The following is a 16,031-nucleotide window of genomic DNA, read 5'->3' as shown; positions in this document are numbered from 1 at the left end:
TGTTTAAAAGTTCCAGCAGCACTGCTGTGTCTGATCCACTCGTACCAGCGCAACACACACTAACATACTACCACCACATTAGTGTTACCTGCTCTGTGAGGGTCCATGGGGGTCCTGACCACTGAACAACAGAGTAAAAGGGGTATAACAAAGTATGCAGACAACCAGATGGACTATAGTGGTCATTATGTTATGCCTGATCGGTGTATGTATATAAACATTTATAGGCTTATTCCAACAAGCTTCAGTTGTCATAAATAAAATGAAATAAAATGACATCAAAATAGTCTAAATCAGCCTTTATTACATCTGATGCTTGCTGGAATCTATGAAAGCACCATACATAAAGAGACATAAAGAGAGGTACCTGGGGGTCGGTGCCATTGGGAGGAATAAAGGCGCTGAAGCTGGTTCCATTGAAACTACTGGTGTTAAGAGCTGAGATGCCCACTGCCAGGTTCTTGGAGGTGATGCTCAGGGATGGGCCATCGAACTCAATCTTCTGCACCAGTTCCTCCATGGTTTTCAGAGCACTGATTGAAGAGGCATAATGTTGTAGCACATAGCTTATTAATCAGGCAGTGTGAGGCAAAAGTGTCTACTTTATCCTTTTAATATACCTTGTTTAATAACTTGATATCTCAATGTGGTCATTTCACTTATTTACATATATAGCATTTGGCAGACGCTCTTATCCAGAGCGACATACAATATGATCATTTTACACAGGCAGACAAAGGTAGCATTAGGAGTCTTGCCCAAGGACTCTTATTGGTATAGTGTAGGGTGCTTACCCAGGTAGGGGATTGAACCCCAGCCTACAGAGCAGAAGACAGTGGTGTAACCCACTACACCAACCAACCACTTATTCTGATGTGTACAAAACATCATCTAGCAAAGTTTAAAATAAACTATTTTTCTAAGAAAGTAAAAAAAGAAAAAAATTATTGCATCACTGATGATACAAATCAATAATAACCCCTTAATGTAAACCCTTACCGAAAGTGTGCCTAGGGCCGCTCAGAAACTACGACAGTGCATTCAACAGTAAGGACAGCATCATCCTACTTTTATAGAAAACACAGTACCATACATAAAACTCCATTTCAATTCATTTTATTACATCTAACCAGGATATTCATGCCACATATTACTAATAATCCTACATATTATTAGTTGCTTGGCTAAGTGCCACTGCACACTGCCTTCAATCAGACCAGATGGAGCATTATTTTTGTTAGAGCTCAGCATCTTTGTAGGCCATTGTTACCCCCTTCACTCTGACAATAACACAAACTCTTTATTTATTTTTTTTTGAAAAACAAAATCATGAGGTCACCTCAAACAGTTGGTAGAGTGAAATGGATTTGGAGGATTTGGATAAGCTTTATTATTGATGACCAATTATGATGATTAATTATCCCCAGGTTGAGAATCACTGCTTTACAGCATTTTCTAATCTACAACTAGTGTACCCAAAAGGTACTGACCAAGACACTTCAGAAGAAAGTGACATCAAATTAGTATTATAACCTGTTCTCCTAGCAGTCCTGGTCTGGTGAGCGTGGGGCCTGTCAGCGCTCGTCTAACCAAGTAAGCAGTTACACTCTGCATTCAACACGCTTCCAACGATCAGCTGTGGGGCCCAGTCACGTTGGCCCCATGCTGAGAAAAGCCATTAAAAAAATAATACATTAACATACGTCCAGACGTTCAGTAACGTTGTTTACGGTTTGGGTATACAGCTGGCTATTGTTCCTTATCAGTTGTGGTAGCTGCTCATAATAGTAAGGCAATATAATGAATTAAAAATGCAATGTAAGTTAAAATTTGGTTCCAGCCATTACAGCAGAAATTAGAGAATAATGTTTGGGACACCAGCCAGAGGATTTCAACATCATTCAGTCTGGAAAGGACAAAAAAACTGCTCCCTCAGTCCAGAGAGGTTCAAGAGAAAAACATGGCTAACTGTGAGTGTAGCTAAAGACACTCTCCTGCTTTCCCTGGCTGCTCTTGCTATGCTGTCACTTGAATTCATTCATAGATTGGTGGACTTTGAGAAAAGTTTTTGACAAGTTTGCTTGGATGAAAGACGTGCATCTTTTGCTTTCGAGCAGTGACCGTGACTGTTGAGTCATTCTGCATTATTACAAGCTGTGTTATTCCTAAAGCCCAGAAAGCATGATTCCCTGCTCTGACATGATGCTTTGGATAGACAGTTGCAGACCACAGTGATCAATACTTGTTGGTCACTGGAAAAAAAAATATCGCAAAAGTATTTGGTATCGATATCGTATTTAGCTTTTCTCTAGGTATTCAAGGTATCGTATCGGTATCAGGACTAAAATTTTCCAAACAATATCCAACCCTAACTACACCAACATTAACTTGACAGCCAGAAAAAGCACCTACGTTCCTGAGGCAGCCATCTGTGCAGAGTCGGAGGTGATCATCACGTTGGAGATAATGGTGACCACAGTAGTGGCCAGGGTGGCATTGATTCGAGCCACGTTCACCAGCTTCTTCACCACAGTAACAACTTGTGAAACCTCCGCAGTGGACAGCTCATTGTTTGTGATGTCAGCAAGATGGACAGCCACCTCTACAGCGTTCCCTGTTTCCAAGTAAGGTCATTATGCTGAGGTGACTTACACAGTATACAGGACTTTTTTTCAATTTCAGAATATAAGTTTAATAGATTATTAAAAACATCTGTCAGTTTATTATTATTTGAAGACTGCCTACCTGATGAAACTTCAATTTCTTCTATATCTTTGCAGCTACTGAAGTCTGGTTGGCCCCAAAATGATGTATAATTATCAGGGCTGATCATGCTGAGAGAAGAACAGAGACTTTCATTAGTAATTAGCATTTACCGGGTCTACTGACGTGTAATGAGATAGATGGGTTAACAACAAAATCATTTACTTTTCATACCCTTATATCTTTGCAAGGATTTCTAATATAGATGCGTCCACTGTTTACTCACCATGTCCTACTTGCATTCTGCTCTTTGTAGGGGAAGCAGGAGATGTTCTTGGTGTCTAATGGTCTCGTCTCTAACCATTTATAATGGAGCGTGTCCTCCTCCGGACAGTTTTCTACAGAGTAAGCCACATGAGATAAGTCAAAGCTAATCTATATAGCGCTTTTTACAACAGCAAATTTACAGAAAAATCAAGTGGATAAGACATTGTAACAAAGCATTTCTTCACAGGGCACCTATGTGCAAATTACTCACATCCAGGGCTGCAACTAATGAGTATTTCCATAATTAATGAATTAATCTTTTGGGACCTCAGTTAATGTAAATAGTTAGCGTTAAATATTTCACTCTTGTGTGGTGTTCAGGGCTGTGGGACCAGTTTTCGATATTTACCAAAGGAAGAAATTATGTTTTTATTATTATTTCAATTTCATTCTCTTTTTCTGTGAAGATATAAAATACAGTGGGGAGAACAAGTATTTGATACACTGCTGATTTTTCAGGTTTTCCCACTTGCAAAGCATGTAGAAGACTGTAATTTTTATCATAGGTACTCTTCAACTGTGAGTGATGGAATCTAAAACAAAAATCCAGAAAAATACATTGTATGATTTTTAAATAATTAATTTCCATTTTATTGTGTGAAATAAGTATTTGATACACCAGAAAAAGAAACTTAATATTTGGTACAGAAACCTTTGTTTGCAATTACAGAGATGAGACGTTTCCTGTAGTTCTTGACAAGGTTTGCACACACTGCAGCAGGGATTTTGGCCCACTCCTCCATACAGATCTCCTCCAGAGCCTTCAGGTTTCGTGGCTGTCGCTGGGCCACACGGACTTTAAGCTCCCTCCAAAGATTTTCTATTGGATTCAGGTCTGGAGACTGGCTAGGCCACTCCAGGACCTTAAGATGTTTCCTACGGAGCCACTCTTTAGTTGCCCTGGCTGTGTGTTTTGGGTCGTTATCATGCTGGAAGACCCAGCCACGACCCATCTTCAGTGCTCTTACTGAGGGAAGGAGGTTGTTGGCCAAAATCTCACGATACATGGCCCCATCCATCCTTCCCACAATACGGTGCAGTCGTCCTGTCCCCTTTGCAGAAAAGCATCCCCAAAGAATGATGTTTCCACCGCCATGCTTCAGGGTTGGGATGGTGTTCTTGGGGTTGTACTCATCATTCTTCTTCCTCCAAATATGACGAGTGGAGTTTAAACGAAAAAGTTCTATTTTTGTCTCATCAGACCACATGACCTTCTCCCATTCCTCCTCTGGATCATTCAGATGGTCATTTGCAAACTTCAGACGGGCTTTGACATGTGTTGGCTTGAGGAAGGGCACCTTGCGTGCACTGCAGGATTTTAATCCTTGACGGCGTAGAGTGTTACTGATTGTTTTCTTTGAGACTGTGGTCCCAGCTCTATTCAGGTCATTGACCAGGTCCTGCCGTGTAGTTCTGGGCTCATTCCTCACCTTCCTCAAGATCATTGATGCTCCACGAGGTGAGATCTTGCATGGCGCCCCAGACCGAGGGAGATTTTCTGTTATTTTGCATTTCTTCCATTTTCTAATAATTGCACCAACAGTTGTTGCCTTCTCACCAAGCTGCTTGCCTATTGTCCTGTAGCCCATCCCAGCCTTGTGCAGGTCTACAATTTTATCCCTGATGTCCTTACACAGCTCTCTGGTCTTGGGCATTGTGGAGATGCTGGAGTCTGACTGATTGAGTGTGTGGACAGGTGTCTTTTATACAGGTAACGAGTTCAAACAGGTGCAGTTAATACAGGTAATGAGTGGAGAACAGGAGGGCTTCTGAAAGAAGAAGTAACATGTCTGTGAGAGCCAAAATTCTTACTGGTTGATAGATGATCAAATACTTACAATAAACATTTTTAAAAATTTATACACAATAAAATGGAAATTAATTATTTAAAAATCATACAATGTATTTTTCTGGATTTTTGTTTTAGATTCCATCACTCACAGTTGAAGAGTACCTATGATAAAAATTACAGTCTTCTACATGCTTTGCAAGTGGGAAAACCTGAAAAATCAGCAGTGTATCAAATACTTGTTCTCCCCACTGTAACCCATTTCAGTGCTTCACTCTGTTCACACATTTATATTACACATGTGGTGTTGGGCTGAACCTGCAGGGAGTAAAAGTGTGGAGGTGCTGTGTCCTTCACTCTGTTCTCCTCCTACATGGCCTGCTGTTAGTGTGGGTGTGTGTGTGTGTGTGTGTGTGTGTGTGTGAGGGTGGACAACATGGACAGGCTGCTGACTGGCTACAGTTGCTACAGCAGAACACTATGCTGGACACTTGTGATATTTTAAATCTGGCATTTTTAATGCATGTGAACTCTTACTCTGATTCCTTTCAGATTTCTCAGTTTGCATATGTGAAAAAACAGACTACAGTACAGGAAATAAGCAAGTAGGGTTCAGAAAATATGCACGAGATGGCAATAAAACATTTGTGTATATATATATATATATATATATATATATATATATATATATATATATACATACACACACACACACACATTAGACAGTTTCTTCGACATTATAAAGAAGCAAAGTAGAAACCTCATTACATACCAATGACATTTATAACTATATTTTCCAACCTCAGGTCACCAGACGCAGAAGAGCTGTTTAGCTTGGTCTCAATCTCAGTGCTCATCAGATCTTTCCCTGTAGTGTTTCTATACAACAGCAGGGCCTTAGAAGTGTATCTGGAAAAACACCACAGGCAGGTTTCAGATTCCTTTACTATATGGCATTAAAATGTATTAATAGTGTAAAACGTGCTTACGATCAGTATCTAAATGAAACTAGGTAGACAATCACAATGGGGTACCTATTGCTGGAGGCATCAGTGCCAGGTTGAATGCTGGTAAGAAAACATAGACTTATAAGTTATAGGGGAACAAAATGATCACCTGGTTATATGCACTGGCATGAATATTTCTTACCTAATATTATATACTTTAACAGTGTAGTTCCAGTCTTGAAATGTTCGGTTGAACTGAAGGAAAATAAAGAAATGTATCAAAAATAGGACTTTAAAAAAAAATGGACTAAAATTACTAACGTGGATAGCGATGAGTCACAGCCAGGAATGCATTATTGGTAACACTTCACACAAGCTACATGTACGTAAAGTATTCATGGAATATACATCAACAGTACAATAACACTCCATTACAACTACATAATAGTCCTAAATCATTCATTAATGAGGGACAAACATATAATGTAATGAACTGGAAATATATGTTATGATGCTTAGTGTATACATTGAATGTTTGTGGGTAAATTAAAATTTGTTCAGGGAACAAACAGCACACGATACTATGCACATAGTAAGCATGCTCAACAGAGATCCAACAGACATCCACTATCATTAACGTGTCTATGACATTCAGCGTTCACCTAATGATGTAATTTATGCAAATTACAGTATGTGACAGTGCATGAAATATTCCTATAGTATTCATAAACTGTAGTAACATTATAGTAAAATTATATTATGGCACATCAGGGGCTGAATGTTACTGAGGGAACATTAATGAATGTGATGTGGATGTTTTTGGGTAATCGTGGGCTTCAGAGTGTATTTGTTCTCTGATAAGAATCAATGAGTATTTTACTGATCATACACTACACATGACTGAGCGTGCTTTCAATTCATTATATATTCATTACTTATTAGTGAGTACAGCCCTCACATTTCTGCAAATATGTTTAATCTTTTCATGGGACAAAACTACAGAAATGAAACTTGGATATAACTTAAAGTAGTCAGTGTGCATCTAAATCTGTACTGCTATGAAAGCTGTACACTGACTACTTTAAGATATATCCAAGTTAATGTCTATTAATGCCGTTAATGTCTAGACAGCTAGCCCACCTCACAGTAAACATGTCCAAATTGTGCTCAAAGTGTCAATATTTTGTGTGACCACCATTATTATCTAGCACTGCCTGAACGCTCTTGGGCATGGAATTCACCAGAGCTGCACAGGCTGCTACTAGAATCCTCCTCCACTCCTCCATGATGACATCATGGAGCTGGTGGATGGTAGTCACCTTGCGTTCCTCCTCCTTCCACTTGAGAATGCCCCAGTCCATCAACTTTACCCTCAGCAAGGCAGTTGTCATCTTGGAGGTGTGTTTGGGGTTGTTACTGAGTTGAAAAACTGCCATGAAGCGCAGTTTCAGAAGGGAGGGTATCCTGTGCTGCAGAATGTCACAGTATATGTTGGAATTCATGTTTCCCTCAATGAACCGCAGCTCTCCAGTGCCAGCACACATGTTGGACACCATCTGAGCCAAACAAGTTTATCTTGTTCTCGTCAGACCACAGGACATGGTTCCAGTAATCCATATTCTTGGACTGCTTGTCTTCAGCAAACTGAAAGTGCATCAGCTTCAGAAGAGGCTTCCTTGTGGGACGATGGCCATGCAGACCGAGTTGATGCATTGTGCGGCGTATGGTCTGAGCACTGTTGAATGCCATGTTGAATGTCCAGTGGCCAGTATGAGCAAATTGTACCCAAAACACCAAATTTAACAGCCCTGCTCCCCATTCACACCTGGAACCTTGTAACTCTAATGAATCACATGACCTGGGGGGTGGGGAATTGCGGTGGGAGGACAACACAACTGGACACAATCTGGACATGTTCACTGTGAGGTGGACTCACTTGTGTTGCCAGCTATTTAGACATCAATGTCTGTGTGTTGAGTTCTTTTCAGGGGACAGTAAATCTGTACTGCTATACAAGCTGCACACTGACTACTTTAAGTTATATCCAAGTTTCATTTCTATAGGCGTCATAGCATGAAAAGATATAATAAAATATTTGCGAGGTGCACTCACTTGTGAGATACTGTACAAAGTATACAGTAACACTCAACATGCCATCCTCTTTAAATACCGTCTCAGATCAACATTTTCTTCTAGCACCTTACTTACCTGCCTTATTACCCCCTTTTATTGCCTGTTACCTCACTGTTCCCTTTTGTACCTCTACACATTCTTTAACTACTGCTGCACTCAGCCCTTTAATATATTACACATACTTGGCACAATGCAAGGTTTGATGGGGGAACTGTATGTGTGCGTGTGAGCATTTGTGTGTGGTAGGAATGCATATTCTGTTCTATTTTATTTTATTCTTATTTTTTATTTTGATTTATTTTTATTCTTATTTTATTTACCACTGTAAAATGTTTGATACTCTGCACTGGAACCAAAACCAAATCCATTGTATGTGTAAGCAAACCTGGCCAGTAAAGCTTGATTCTGATGTTCCAAAATGGTTATGTAACTGGAGTTGAGTGTTACTGTCCTGTTATTGAATATGCCATGAATATCTGCATGTATACATTGTTCATATAAAGCATTAAGCAACGATCAAACTGATCTATGTAGTGTAACTGGTTATACCATGTGGTAAAAAATGTAATGTGTAGAATCTTCATGCAAGCAAATGTGGCTCCATTTGCTAAGTACATAAACGATATGCCCAAAAGTATCCAGGCCCCCCATCCCAATGGATTGCACACACAATCTCTACAGAAAATCATCATCAGTGGAATGGGAAGGAGGGTTGGGGAGCCTATAAAGTGGCTGCATATGAGCCTGGGCTCACCATGCAAAAAGCCCCCCCAATATTGGTTTGTGGAGCAGTGGAACTGCATTCTTTGTAGTGTCCAATAATCTTGGAATGAACTGTTTGTGATCTAGAACTAATCATCCAACATCAGTACCTGAATGCAAACAAACTCTCACAGCAATGTTCCAACATCTAGTGTAAAATCTCACCAGATAGGAGGAGGATATTACTGCAGCAAACAAGGAGAAACTCCTTGGTAATACCCTTGATTTCAGGAAAAACATAGATGATTAGGAGCCTACGAACATTTGGACATATTGTATATTGTACTTTAGTAATAAGCAGCATGCATTGTTTTTGGTTTCTATGTATGTGCGATGTATTGAGAATCAATGTCTTGATCACAGAATACATATACAGTCGTACCCAGTTTGCCATGGTCTCCTCTGTGATCTCTCGTTGACTCGTTATGGTAATGCTGTAGAAAGTATCCTCTGCAATTCAAATACGTATAAGGATTTGCTTAGTTGTTAGTCTGTGATATCGGTAATATGCAGTTTAACACTTTCTTCTGTGTAGCATAGCAGCAGTGCAGTACTGGGAAAAATACTGAGTGAACTTGATATGACAGCTTTGAAAAATCCATAACAAAAACTCTTTTTATTACACTCTTTTTCGTTCTTTCTTTGGGAGATTACGGTTACTTACTCAATACAATGACTAAGATTTAGCAGAAGCCAATTAGAGGTTTTTATGTTTCCTTGGGCTGCTCTCATTTTGAAGCAGTCTGCTGCTATGCCCCAGAGCCATCACTAGATGGCGCTCATGTATCTTGTATTGTTAGTGCAGGACTACAGCACAGTGCATCTCTACCCCATGCCAAGACCTTCTTAGGAGACTAGAGCAAAGAATGTGCATTCATCTCAATGTGATCCTTTTCAGTAATTTCTCTCTGGTGGCCAAACAATCCTGCTTCAGTACTTCTGAAATTAATTTCCAAATCAAGTAACAATGAGATGTTTTGATAAGAACACCCGAGCAGTCTCCTAAGAAAGAGAAATAAAAATTTTTTTTTTTACAGAATTTACACGGAGGCTCTGCGTCCTACTTGTGTGAAACTATAGCAGCATGTCTGAGAAGTACTAGACGATTGATTGCACAAAAATTAATGTTAATATCTTTCTCCCCTATCAAATCACATGGAATCAAGTCAACACCCTCCTAAAATCTGGACTATGCGACACCAGGGTGATTATTTATCCCCTTTAACACAATCATTCTGGGATCGCTAGCACACCAAGCAAAGATTGAACTAGGAAAGGAAACATCTTTCTCTCTAAAGTCTACTTTGTTATTGGAAAACATACTGTTCCCGGTTGAAAGTCCACACAGACATGTAATATGAAAGCGAGCTTTACATGGGCATGGAGTGAGTTCAGGGGAGTCTGTGGTGGTCCCACGGGTGGCGCCAGTGGGCACAGTCTCAAAGCCTGCAATGGCTTCCTTAGGCGGAGTGGCGAGAGGGAGCGTGCCATTTGAGGGGACAAAGGACTGGTCGTCAATGGCCGGGGGAGACGGATGTGTTTCTCTATCTGTGGTGACGGGGCGAACAACAAGTACATTGTGGCTCTGGCTGGAGGGCTTTGCTGATTCATTCTTGGACCAAAATGGCTGCTCTGCTGTAGGGGGCTGGACATATTTAGTATCCTGAAGGTTGCTGGGAATGTTAGTGTCCACTGAGTGAAAGGGTAGAGCGGAAGTTTGTGTACTTGCTTCTAAACCTGAAGGCCATGACTGTTTGCTGGGGAAGGTGGAGGCATGATGAAGTCCATTGGTTGATTGAGTGACATATGCCACAGGCTCGTATCTTGGGCCTGGTAAATGTTCTACACTTACAGTCAAGGTTGCTGCCAAAAGGGGGGTGGGATTGGAGATCAATGAGCTCCCCTCCATGTGAGGATGGAGAGTCATTGTTCTGTCAGGGGAAGCATTTGATAGGGTAGCATATACACTAATTGGGACATACGTTCTATTATGAGAAAAAGTGCCTGTTGGCCTGATAGTGTGGTAATTAGTGTCCATGTGAGCAGGTGTGTCTGGGATTTCGTGAATCAGCATGTATGGTGCGCTAGTGTTCTTGGGTTCATGGGTGCCTGAATGACGGTAGGTGTTGTCTAATACGCTAGGGAGAGTGTGTATTCTACTGGGGGTGATAGATCCCTCAAACACTTGCTGAAGAGTGAACATAGATTCATTTCTTATCATGCTTGACAGCTGCTGCGTCTCTGAATGCCCTTTAGAGTCACTGACATAAGACAGACTCTCCTTTTCATCCTGAGACACAGACGGCCCTCTCTGAGAGTCTAGGAAGCCAGAGTAGGAGAGGGATGGAGAAGGTACTGAGGCTATTGAAACACTAAAAGCAGACAAGGGTACCAACTCCTCTCCTGCAAAGGTCCCAGTCTCAGTGGCCTTTGAGACTCCCAGCCAGGCTGCCAGAACTGGCACAGAGCTGGGAGAGGGCAAGCCGAACACAGGCAATCCATCTATCCTCTCTGCTCTCATTTGCGAGCTTGAATTAAGGGGTGAGGATGGAGATCTGCCCCATTCGTCTGTCAGGGCAGCCGCCGAGGTGTATGGTGACTCAGAGCTGCTGTTGACAGAAATATGAGTTGTACGTGACAGGCCCCTTAGATCTGCCTCTGAAGAATTATCGTCGTTTTGCCTGTTTGAGCTCCTGAATGGAGTCTCAAGCAATCCGTTTACATATGATGGCTCCTGAGCCTGAGGTGAATCTAATTTGTACTGGCCAGCCACTGATGACATAATCGTACCCTCAGTGCCGAGGTACGGAATGACAAGGCTAGGGGTAATCAAATGGCCTGAATCGTAAGTGTATGTGCTTTGGGTTGGAATAAATTGATTCTTTGATGGGGGTAAAACCAGGTCACTATTGTCTTTACCACCTGAAGTGAAGAGGCTTTCAGCGGGCCCAGGTGTCAGAGCCACAGAAACATCATTGGCCGCCGACAGGGACAATGGACTGGGCCTGATGGTCTCCGTCACTATGTAGTCACTTTGAACCTCTGCGGCAAGCATCATGCTGGTGTATGAACTCAGCGCCTCAATAAGAGTGGCACTGCTGTGAGCGGAATCCATAAGCAGCTCTGCTTCAGTGGCAAAAGTGGGATGGAGAAAAGGAGTAGAATGTGCTTCTGCTATGAGGGGATTGCTGCTTTGCGAAGGAGAATGACTTACTGCCAGCAGTTCTGTGAACAGAACCATCTGAGAAGGGAGACAACCATGTGGGGAGGCAGCTACAGTGGATACAGGAATGGGTTCTGTAAGCTTATATACAGTTTCCGTTGTCATTGTCCTGCCATAACTGTCCTCTAAATTTCCCATCTGCCAGTGTGCAACCAGAGTGGGTTTTATCAGAGGAGATGTCACCATGGTGGACCCTTTTTGGCTTTGCGCAAACTCTACAGTGGAATGCTCAGTACCTGTTGGTTCCAAGAGGTCCTGGTGCACAGTGTTCAATAGCTTGGAATCCACAAGATAGGTAGGGGACAGTGCCGGTACTGAGAAAGATGGCAGCTCTGTTGTTTTTCCATTCAGTCTGCTTGGCCCAGATAAGTCTGTTTGTGCGCTTGCCCCACCTGAAGCTGGGACTAAAGGAGGTATAATCATCCAGCTGCTCTGTGTCTGAACCTGAACAGGGGTCTGAGCCAACATAGTCAATGGTGATCTAGACTCTGACTGATTTTGCAAATGTTCCTGTCTGCTTACAGTTCTGCTCAGGTCATCGGGGACACTGGAGCTGGCAGTAGGCATGCTTCCCAGTTCTAAGAGGGATATGTTAAGGGGAATGACAGTGGCCAGGCTTTCATCGAGAGAGTAGGTAGAATCAAAGTCAAATAGGCTGTAAACATCGTCGTCTAAATCAATATCATAAAAAAAGGCTTCTGGGCCAAATCCAGATGAGTAATCGAGTGTCTCGGAGCTGTTCTTGTTGTCATCACTCAGGACCCATGGGGGCTTATTCAATGGCTTATTCTTCCGATTTCCAAGTGATGCCACCAGGAAAGTCTCAAGGCCCTCGGTCTGGTTGTGCGACCACAGCACTTGGGAATAGGTTGGCCTCCTAGTTGACAAATTTGCATTCTCTGCATCGGTTGGTTTTGGCTCAGGGGACATATTTGTCACACTTTTCGTTGGAAAGGGAGGTGGTTTAGTCAGATGTACAATGGGGCGTTTTTGGGCCCGTGTGATTGCAGTCTCTGGTTTCTTTCTTATTGGCCAAATGAGAGGGGTGGAGATAAAGCCAAGAGACGTTTTGGAACTCCGGCCAGCAGGGACGACTGGTGGCCGAGAATGGAGAGGAGTGGTGGATAAGGTTGTCGAGCGCTGAGGCAGTCGCAGCAATGACCACAAAAACACAGCTCTTTCTTTCTCTGTGCCGGTCAGCGGACAGGTCAGTCGGAACAGAGAGGTCAAAACAGGATGTTACTGAACGTTCTTCATTTCGGCAAACTTAATATCACAACATTAACATGATCAAAAACACAGGTATTCAAGGAAAGGTTTAAATCTTTAAATCTGCTAAAATATTTGTGAATTTTGTCCTTTGCGATACATGGGTATGTTTGTTTACTAGAACATTAAAGACACAGTAAATGTTCCAAGGGTGATGGGATTATCAGTTTCTTGAAGATCTGAATATCACTACTGAATAAAAGTCTGATTAACACTGAAAAGTGAAAGGAATAACAGAGTAAAATAAGCATAACAGATTCTAGCAAACTTTAGGTTAGTGGAAGACAGGTTAATGGAACAGATTAGAAAAGAAGCCACAGTAGCAAAGAAAAAATCAGAAATGAGTGATGACAGAGTAAAATAACGAAGTAAGAACTAATTACAGGTGTGATACAGAACTAAGGAGATGAGCTGACCATATGGCAAATGGATTGTTGATCTGTAGTCCATCACATTTGCTTTAAAATAAAACTGAATTAAGGTAGAGTGAAGACTGCCAGACTCAATCTGAGGGTATGTATGCTAATATACACCGATCAGGAATAACATCATGACCACCTCCTTGTTTCTACGCTCATTGTCCATTTTATCAGCTCCACTTACTGTATAGGTGCACTTTGTAGTTCTACAGTTACAGACTGTAGTCCATCTGTTTCTCTGATACTTTGTTACCCCCTTTTACCCTGTTCTTCAGTGGTCAGGACCCCCATGGATCCTCACAGAGCAGCTATTATTTGGGTGGTGGATCATTCTTAGCACTGCAGCAACACTGACGTGGTGGTGGGTGTGTCCAAAGTGAGTGGACACAGTGTTTAAAAATTCCAGCATCACTGCTGTGTCTGATCCACTCGTACCAGCTCAACAGACACTAACACATCACCACCACATCAGTGTTACTGCAGTGCTGAGAATGATCCACCACCCAAATAGTACCTGCTCTGTGAGGGGCCATTGGGGAACAGCATCATTGCTAGTCCAGGAGATTTCAACAGAGAAGACTTTAGGAAGTCATTGGTGCAAAGTATTAATTTTCTTTTTGTTTAAATTTTTGTTTATTACTTTTGGCCTGAAATGGGAGGACTATTTATAAATAGATGTAACATGCCTACCACAGATTCCAATACCCTTAAATTAAAGCTGATGTTCTGCATTTTCTAGAACCCAGACTGTTTCAGTTTAAACACAATATGCTGGACTACAGACCCAAAACAACAAATAACATTACTGCCCAAGACTTACAGACAAAGCTGTAGATAAATAGAAAGCACACTTAAAAAAAAATTACATCAATCTAGAAACCAACATCTTTAGATCCAGAGTTTTGGATATGCCAAAATGTTCAGGATATGCCAGTTAAGTAGTTACTACTGTTTTTGCTGTTGCAAAGAAAAACAGCATTTTATATTTGAAAACAACTAAAGAAAATATGGATTACATTTACAGTGGAACTTGGTCAAGAATACATAACCAAAAACAGGTCAAATAGAAAAGGAGAGGCAACAATAAACGTCCAAAGCAAAAACAGAGACAGAACTGATAGGAAGGAAAGACATATATGATTAAAACATGATGCAAAACATAAAAATGAAAAGTGTTACTGTAAAAAAACCTAAGCCAATGGTCATAGCATTTTAGGGCAGCCATGGGCTGGAGGTCAGGGAACTGGCCCTATAACTGGAAGCTTGCTGGTTCGATCCCCAGAGCCCACAGTATGTGACTGAGGTGTCCTTGAACAAGACACCTAACCCCCAACTGTTCCCCGGGTGCTACGGATAGGGCTGCCCACTGCTCTGGGCAAGTGTGCTCACAGCCCCCTAGTATGTGTGTTCACTAGTGTGTTTGACTTCATGGACGGGTTAAATGCAGAGGTGAAATTTCCCCGTTGTGGGACTAATAAGGTTTTCTCTGCATAGTTATTTGCTATTTTTATTATTCTTCCGATCAAACAACTGATCATGTAACTGTTTAGTAAACTGCTTTTGCGTTTTGATTTTATTGATAACTCATTCAGTGCAGCCTTACTGTGGAAACTGAAGGAATATATATCCATTATAAAACAAAAAGGCAAAAGAAACTCACAACATAGTTTAGCCAAACTCGGCAGCAGTTAGATCAGCTTAGCATAGCCACCCATTCTCTCCGCAAGTCTCTCCAAGTAAGCACAAGCATGTCAAGCATGTCAGTGACATGAGAAAACACATTTGGCTTACCATTGGTTGCAATAGTAGCAGCAGCTGCAGATAAAGGAAAAAACTGAATGACTGAAGACAATGACAGCAAAAATGGGAAGATTTGAGGTGATGGTAAATGCAGACACACAGGCAGGGTAGGGCAACACACAGGTGACATATGTACTATGAAATATGGACTGACATGTTATTATTTAGTTTTAAACCGTGTAGCTAACTGTTCTGCAGAATGTGTGGACTGGCCATGCAGGCCCAAAAGTCTTCCACATCGCTGCTGTTGGAACAAAACCTCAAATCTCAAAAACCTACTTTGCTTTTAATGCAAGTCAATGGAACCAGAATTTCTGAAAAGCAGAAAATTGCATTTGATTGCATTGTATTTAAATGAAGTGATTGGATATTACTTTGTTTCCAAATCATTCATTTGTTGTTACAGCCCTTTTTACATTACACTTTAATTCCAACACAGCATTTTGAATTGTGAGTTTCTTGAATTTGAATCGCAAAAATCTCAAAATCATGATTTTCTTCTGTTCAAAGTCCGTATCCTGTCTGACCTTCAGTTCAGATTCAATCAAGGTGATTTATGACGAACTCACAGATTCTAAAAGAAGCTCATATATACGGAAGATCAACCTTGTATCTCCAAAATGGTAACTTTACAGTAGAAGGGAAAAACCTACTTTACT

At 41.3% G+C, this 16,031-nt stretch overlaps 1 protein-coding gene across 3 annotated transcripts in view; it reads right to left on the bottom strand.

The window, feature by feature from the left end:
- adgrg6 (adhesion G protein-coupled receptor G6) overlaps positions 1 to 16,031 on the bottom strand; it is a 121,094-nt gene that overhangs the window by 49,481 nt on the left and 55,582 nt on the right. For 2 of the 3 annotated variants that reach the window (XM_037537391.1, XM_017701075.2), the window contains 9 exons: positions 15,364 to 15,387; positions 9,044 to 9,111; positions 5,969 to 6,021; positions 5,854 to 5,886; positions 5,592 to 5,728; positions 2,990 to 3,101; positions 2,746 to 2,834; positions 2,413 to 2,614; positions 368 to 533 (listed from right to left, as the gene is read on the bottom strand). In XM_037537391.1, the coding sequence (XP_037393288.1) occupies positions 368 to 533; positions 2,413 to 2,614; positions 2,746 to 2,834; positions 2,990 to 3,101; positions 5,592 to 5,728; positions 5,854 to 5,886; positions 5,969 to 6,021; positions 9,044 to 9,111; positions 15,364 to 15,387 (884 nt within the window). The remainder of the gene's footprint in view (positions 1 to 367; positions 534 to 2,412; positions 2,615 to 2,745; positions 2,835 to 2,989; positions 3,102 to 5,591; positions 5,729 to 5,853; positions 5,887 to 5,968; positions 6,022 to 9,043; positions 9,112 to 15,363; positions 15,388 to 16,031) is intronic. The other variant, XM_017701076.2, reaches the window with a different exon arrangement.

The sequence above is a fragment of the Pygocentrus nattereri genome, chromosome 4 (assembly GCF_015220715.1).
Source record: "Pygocentrus nattereri isolate fPygNat1 chromosome 4, fPygNat1.pri, whole genome shotgun sequence".
Taxonomy (NCBI): Eukaryota; Metazoa; Chordata; class Actinopteri; order Characiformes; family Serrasalmidae; genus Pygocentrus; species Pygocentrus nattereri.
The sequence above is the reverse complement of the archived record's forward strand: the minus strand, read 5'-3'. Positions and strand labels throughout refer to the sequence as shown.